General features: G+C 31.7%; 1 protein-coding gene across 1 annotated transcript; it reads right to left on the bottom strand.

Moving 5' to 3' along the window:
* Nucleotides 1-940: 940 nt before the first annotated feature.
* Nucleotides 941-2,280, bottom strand: LOC137823438 (senescence-specific cysteine protease SAG39-like). Its single transcript, XM_068628578.1, has 2 exons — nucleotides 1,764-2,280; nucleotides 941-1,669 (listed from the first exon to the last, which is right to left on the bottom strand). Exons 1-2 carry the CDS (start codon nucleotides 2,197-2,199, stop codon nucleotides 1,080-1,082), a joined length of 1,026 nt encoding a protein of 341 aa, XP_068484679.1. The 5' UTR covers nucleotides 2,200-2,280; the 3' UTR covers nucleotides 941-1,079.
* Between the last annotated feature and the right edge of the window lie 5,783 nt (nucleotides 2,281-8,063).

The following is an 8,063-nucleotide window of genomic DNA, read 5'->3' as shown; positions in this document are numbered from 1 at the left end:
TTCTTTGATCTTCCATACTGGTCGAGGTTAGAAGTCAGACATAGTATAAATGTAATGCATGTTGAGAAGAATGTGTGTGATAGCGTAATTGGTACCCTTCTTAACATTAACGGGAAGACGAAAGATGGTCTAAATGATCGTTTAGATTTGATTAAGATGAACATACGAGGCGAGTTGGCACTAATAGAATGTTAGACATACCATAACCTGTTTGTGCTCATCCTTCTCTTCCATCTGTTGTAAAGTCATTGATCCATTAAAACTAGATGAACTTGAAGATAAAATTGTTGTTATCTTGTGTGAATTGATGATAAGTGTCTAATTTCAGTAATATTTCATATTAAAATATAGGCACTTATGAGGATTTATTGCTAATTTACATATAAAATAATCCCTAATTTATGAATTTATACCTTTTTACATTTTTTGTTATTTTTTATGATCTTTATTTGCATAAGAGTATTTTATTCCTAAATTTGGTGTGAATTGCAGGTTTCTAGGAAAGATTGAAAATTTGGATACAAGAGGAATGATTTGAGCTAAAAAGATTGATTCTAGGACTAATGTTCCGTGGATGCTTCGTAATCGATGGAATACCTGTCTTAATTACTGTGGGAAAATCAGGTTTACGGTTACTCATATTTTTGTGAAGGGAATACGTGTGTTGATAAGTTGGCTAATTTAGGATTTATTTATAGTGAATCCTTTCATTTGTATAATAGGCTTCCATATAGTATGTTCTTAGAAATCTTTATGAAAAGGTATACTCTACCTATGTATCATTTTTAATAACATATGGGTTTTGGTCTAGTCCTCTTTTTTTTGCATTTTTTTAATAATAGTTTTTTGATGTAATGGTAACATAAAAGCTTTTATAAAAAAATAAATAATAACTCTTTAAAATATTCTGACCAACAATAAAAGAGCAGAGTGAGTACTTATAAATAATAATATTTTCATTATCTAGAAGAAATTAAACGTTCAGATTAGCATCATGAGATCAAACACTAGAGCATCTTATTGGAGCACTACGTAGGTGGAGATACTCAAACATGATTACATACCATTTAAACACACACTCAAGCAGTTGGATAAGAGGCATTTGTAGCAATTCCACATAAACCTTCCTTGGCACGTATATCTCGCTTCATCCTTATGTAGCCTTTCTCACCCCATTCAGTTCCCCATGAATTCTTTACTAGCCAATACTTAGGACCATCACCAGCTTTTCCATAACCAACCACTGTAACAGAATGATCAATTTCAGTCCCACACTTTCCTGTAAATATCCCACTTGAATAAAACTGGAAAGCAGATCCTCCAGCTTCGACATAAGCTGACACTGGTTGATGTGCCACAGCTTTCAGGAGTGCCTTTTCACTATTACCAGGAACTTTCTCGTACCCTTTGATCTTAGCTACACCATGACTTTCCTTCTTAACCTTACAACTCTTTTTAACTCCTTTGTAGGGGTAGTGTGTTTCACTTGCTATTCCTCCCTTTTTAGCAAGAAATTCAAAGGCATCTTCCACATAACCACCATTGCATCCGTCGCTGTCACCTCTAACACAATCGACTAGTTCTTGTTCTGACAGGGACACCAATTCACCTTTAGTTATATGATGGAGACCTTCAATTGTAGCAACAGTTGAAAATGCCCAACAACTTCCTGTTTGCACAAACAAAACCAAGTTGATATATATTAGACATTTCTTAATGGAGCACCAATGGAATCTTACGACAGATGAAAAACAAAATTTTACCACATGTGCCTTGGTCCTTGATTGAAGTAACAGCACCTCTTTTCCTCCAGTCCACGGTAGCGGGAATCTTAGTGATACTGTCATACCTAAACGATGTTTCTCTTGCTCTCCACACTCTTCGTTCCTTCCTCTGACCATTAGTCAGCAAAGCCTTGAATTCTTCACTGTGAAGGTCAGCAAATTTGTTAATGCTAAGGTTGAAAGGTTTGTCCCCAGCAGCATTGAAGGACTCAATGAACTGCACATTGTTCTTGAATATTTGGAACCGTTTTTCCCTCTCAGAAGCATCCTTGTAAACCTTACCATACTGAGTCATCCACTTCTCATGTCTCTCTGATGAGCTGGCCTCAGGCAACCTGCGAGACATTACATAGCATGTCCACAAAGTGAAAACAAGGAACAGAACTAAAACATAGTTTTTGCTAAATGAACTCATCTTGTAATGACAGCTATTGGATTTAGAGTATAGGTTTGTTGAAGTATTGTTACATGGACAAAATAAAGTTGGTTTAGTCTGGAGCAAAGGCTGTTGCAAAACTATGGGTAATTTATAGTGGCGAGACACCAGTGTTTCATGTAGTGCATGAAATAGTTATCATACCACAAGCTCATTTGATTTCCTACTCAGATTCTTAATTACCACAACTGAACAACGTGTGACATGTTAATTTGTTGGAGTCACGAAGTCAACATTCAACTAAGGATCCTTTTCCAGTCCACTTGATTCAGATTTCGGTGACCACAACGACCCTTTCTCATTCCTCTACTTTGATATCCAACGAAGAAAAAACTTACCACCTTTCATACCTCTAAAAGAAGTTATTATTATTCACACCAAAACTAGTTATTATTATTATAGTGTTTCCTTTCTCCCATTTAATGTTTACCTCTTTATTCTTCTATATTTTACTCATATCTTTTATGCTCTTTTTTTATTTTCAAAACTTTATTATGAACCAGAATACAATGTGTACTCAGACCAAAAGTTTCACAAGCAAAAATTACTAACCTTTAATTTTATCTAAAATTTATTTTGAAAATATAGACTGGCTATTCACAACGTTTTGAGGAGGATGAAAAATAAATACTAGCTACTGAGTGGGTTATCATTCTTAGTTTTAAATGAATTTCAAGATCTAACACTTGTCATGTTCTGAAGTTGAAAGCATCCATGAAGTAAAGAGAAATATCTTTGATGACAAATCTTATTACACATATAATTTATAGTCTATTATCTCAACACGCGTGACTAACAAATCCTACACTTCTACATAGAGTAGAAAGCTCAGCCTTTTCCTTCTCATTTACAAACTAAACTAGATGCAATGATAATGAGTAATGGTATATTGACAATCCATATTTTTTATACAACCACATTACAACCCTCAATATTATAATTTTAATATTTTTTCATATCATTTAATTACAAATTTACCTTTTATTATATATATTTATATCTAAATCCATCACATCAAGGATGGTATACAACTCTCAATTGTCAAAGTATCATTTCTTGTAATATAAAACTGCAGGATAATCAATATGCATGTACAACCACACTGCAAATGACATTGCTTAGGATAGAAATATTTGATAAAAATCTTCCTTCCAATAAGTACCAAAACACATGAAATAATGTAGTACAAAAACACACCAAATATATCTAGTAGTTGTAAAAGTTAGGAATTGAAATGTGACTATTAAAAATTAAAAAAAGTTGAGCAATCAATTAATAAAAAAGACTCACATTATTGTTTTAAGATTTTTTTTACTAAAGATAATATTGTAGTATCTTATATAGATTGATTCATGAATCATTGATATATATTTTTTTGATAGCTCTTCTTTCCCAAGACCTCATATAAAATATCCTTCACTTTTGCATAGTTGAGATCCTATCCAAAATAAGCGCAACACACAATCTTTGTATTCATATCTTATCACAACAAAGACAATGAAACAAAAATATAGGGTAATTATGATAAACTTTGTTTGATGCCTTGTTTTTGTGTATAGACGGTCTTCCGATAGATCGTCTAGTCTTTGTATGGATGATCTTTCACTAGATCGTCTAGTCTTTGTATGGATGGTGTTCCACTAGACCGTCTAGTTTTCGTATAGGTGGTCTTTCGCTACACTATCTTGTTTGTTTGAGTACATTGTTTAGCGTTAGATCTTCTAATTTCTTTGTTCTCACTAGATCGTCTAGTCCGTTGACAGATTGTCTAAACCGTCTAGTATGTATGTTTAACACTAGATCGTCTAGTCTGCTTAAAGGTTGTTTAGTCCATCTTTATTGTTAGTTAGTTACTCTTTGCTAGTTTCTTTTCTTTTGCTTTTGTTTTCATTGTATAAATATACTTACCTTGTCTCTTTTTGGCTTAGAGTGAATAAAACTTTTGCGCTTTGTTTTTAGTTTGCTTATGGTTTTCGTGCTCTATTTTTCGCTTGCTTCTGGTTTTCTTTCTCTTCTCTTTATTTTTCTCTCTTTATGGTTTGCTTGATATCATGAAGAACTCCATGAATCCTTTCACTCCTTTCTTGAAGATGAAGACTGTGTATGTCTAGGTAGACTTTGATGTATCTTGTTTATTACTTTCTTAACAATGCATTTTGATCCAAGGTTATCTCTAAGTTTTGCTTCTAAAACTATTTTTGAAAACCTATAAAGTAAAATTTTAATTAGTTGATTGATGTACTAGCCTGCTAAAATTTTCTCTACTAAAGTCTTATGGACTATAATGAGTATTTTAATTGATTGATTTATCGAGTCAAGAGATTAAAACCACTTATGATTTTCTGTTGTTTTGAAATATATTTTTATCTAGCTTATTATGATCATAGAACATAAAAACGTTTTAGAAAATATATTTGTTTTGAAAGTTCTGATTTAAAAATTAAGTATTATTAGTGTTAAGTGAACTCAATAAGTTATTTTGAGAAATCAACTTGTTGCTGACAAGATAGTTTTTGAAATTACAAAAGTGAATCAGAAAGTTTGAAAATATTTTGTTTTAAATCTGGGAGAGAATTATTCTTGTTCTTGGATCATCTTGTATTTGTGAAGAAAGTGCATCAAAGTTCTTCTAGAAGTTGTCTCTGTTGTCACTCAGGTGTTTTCAATTCTTTGTTAAACTTTTTGTGTTGTTGAGGGAATTTAGACAATGTGTCTAGATTTTGCAGTGGGTCTTGTGGTGATTCTCTATAGTAGTTCTTGTAGCATTAAAGAACTGGTTTTGTTTGTACTTCCTATAATGACATTGATTTTTTAGTGAATTCTCAACTGGTGTGGCTGAGGGCTAGATGTAACTCTTGAGAAAGAGTCAACTAGTATAAAACTATTGTGTTATTCACTGTATTCTTTTCTTTACTACTATACATGTTAAGATTTTGTTGTAATTCTCTAATATCCATAAATTCAATTGATGATTAAATAATCCAAAGAAATATGCTTGATTTAATTTTCTTATCTCTTCTTGTTGAGCACTTTTTAATCGGTTGAACAATTTTATAGTCTATTCATTTTATAAGAATTTTAGATTGACTTAAATCTTTTGAGAAATTTTTTGAAAAAAATTCACCTCCCTCTTTTTTCGTCCATCGATTCTAACAACCGCAAGCATGACTTTCCTTCATGCCAAGAAAACAAGAATTTCAAGAATGGATACAACTCCAACAAGAAAGTTTGCACTTACTGTGAAAAAACTGGCCACACTATTGAAGTTTGCTATCGAAAGCATGGATATTCACCAGGTCATTTTATTTAACAAGACTACACAAAATCACAATATAGTTCAAGATAAAAATTCCCAACAGAAACAAAAGAATGAAAAAAAGGAGGTGACATGCGCATAACCACACAACAATATCAAGCTCTTATGGACCTTCTTTAGTAGGTTAATAACATAAAAAAAATATGAACAAACCACAAGTCAATCAAATTAAATTTGTACAGTTTATTGAGCAAGGCAATATTTCAGGTAATATCAATGCTAAATCTTACGAAACCATCTAGATCATTGACTATAGCACTATTGACCATGTTTTTCTTTCTTGACCAATGTTATTTCTTGCCATTTGATTGCCCCTATCTTTGTAAACTTCCCACGAGACAACTTATCTCCGCCACACCTCTAGAACAATGAAATTCAATGACAAATTTTGTCTTAATGATGTTTTATATATTCCAAAATTTTCTTTTAATCTCAGATCCATATCGCAACTAACTTCTCTAAATTGTGAGTTAATTTTCTCTGACTCTTGTTGTGTTATACAGGATTTGAGATCCAAAAATAGGGTTGGTACAATTGATATGGTTGTTGGTTTTCATATTTTACTGAACATGCTATTAAGAAATCCTTTATTCATTCTACTATTATTGAACCTATTTGTAACACTAAACATAATGATTTGTGGTATTTTTAAATGGGACATATGTCTAATGAAAGACCACATACAATACAAACCTATTATTCATGTGTTAATACTGATAAGAATTTTATTTGCCATACATGTTATCAAGCTAAGTAGAGAAAATTGTCTTTCCCTCTTATTACTTCTCACGCCTTAAACACTTTATATTTACTCCATATAGACATTTAGGGTCCTTGCTCTGGTACCTCCTTGCATGGTCATAGATTCTTTTGCATTGTTGTTGATGATCACACACGATATACATGAATTTTTCTAGTGAACAACGAGTCTAAAACTCATACCATTATCACAAATGTTATTACACATATTGAAAATCAATTTCAGCATAATGTAAAGGTTATACGTGTTGAACAAGGTGTTTTGATCATTTCCAAATATGGCTCGAAGACTTGAAGGATCTGCTACTGTGCGTGTGTTGTTTAGTAGATTTTGAGTTGTTAATTTACACCTAGTTATGATCCAAGCTCATATGATTCTAAATCTCTTTTGAATGTTTTGATTTTCAAATTTGTGTTAATTTTAGTTAGTTGTTTCATGTTTTAAATCGGTTGAAAAAGCTTTTGTTCAAAGTCTGGTGACTACATCAAATTTTTCAACCGGTTGATTTATCGTGACAATCGATTGAATTACACAGGATTTAAAAATTGATTTGTTTTCTTTTGTCTTTTCTGTAAAGCAAAAATAGTCGGTTATTTCAATAAATGAATTGACTGTTTTATGTGCAACTTTTAATAGAAAAAGAAATCAATCAGTTTTTTTTTAAAATCAATCAAGTGTTTTTAACAAAATTTTGTTATAGTTTTGAAACTGCTTTTAAATGCTTTTAACAGTTTTCAATTAATGATCAAACAGTTTTAACCACTTTCTAAACTCTATATAAAGACTGTTTTATGATCTTTTGAAAAAGAAGAAAATAATTTTGATAAAAACATTTTCAAAAGAAGATCAATGAACTTTTAATCATTCTTGGAGCCTTGGACCATTGCTTGTGTGTGAAGTAGGAATCTGGGTTTTCTGTTCCATTGTTCTACAACTTTGTAAAGCCCAAGTGTATTCTATTTCTTTCTTTTAATCTGTATTGTGTGTAAAATAGTTTCAGATAAGTGTTTCTGAAAACAATGGTGTTCATAAGAGTGTTGTGTGTTATTGAGGGATTCAAGATCAACATTCTTGGTGTGGTTTGTAATCTGGTTTTTATTGCATAGTCAATTCTCAGTGGTTAGCTGAGGAATGGATGTAGCTCTTGGTTAAGAGTTAACCAATATAAATATTTATGTCTAAATCTCTCTTCCCTTACTCTGATAAACTGCTTTATAAACTATTTTGTGTATTCTGTTGACCAATCAGTTGTTTCGATAAAACAACTGGTTGATATTTATTAAAGAACAATTAATCTACTAAATAAACCAGTTGAATAGATAAATCAATTGATTGATTTAATTGATCTTTTCACCCAATCTTTGTGAAAATCTTACGGAAAAAATTCACCCCCCATTGTTTAGGCCATACATTCTAACAATACGCATTGATAATTCCTCATGAAATAATTGTTTACTCTAAAAGTATACTACACCAAACCACTTGCATTGAAACGCTTGAATAAAACAAAATTGGATAAAGAAAGCATCAACGTCTTCTTAATGTTACTCAATCTTTGTTGTTTCAATCTCACTTACCCATGGATTTTGGTGTTATGCCCTTTTTACATGCCTACACTTATTAAGTGCATGCCTACACCCTTGCTTAATAATATCTCCTCTTATGAAAAATTGTATGGAAAATGATGTTTTTGTTTTCAGAGTTTTTGGGTGCCTTTGTTATGCTACTATCATCACTACTAATAGAAAAAAGTTAAACAATAGACTT

The sequence above is a fragment of the Phaseolus vulgaris genome, chromosome 11 (assembly GCF_000499845.2).
Source record: "Phaseolus vulgaris cultivar G19833 chromosome 11, P. vulgaris v2.0, whole genome shotgun sequence".
Taxonomy (NCBI): Eukaryota; Viridiplantae; Streptophyta; class Magnoliopsida; order Fabales; family Fabaceae; genus Phaseolus; species Phaseolus vulgaris.
The sequence above is the reverse complement of the archived record's forward strand: the minus strand, read 5'-3'. Positions and strand labels throughout refer to the sequence as shown.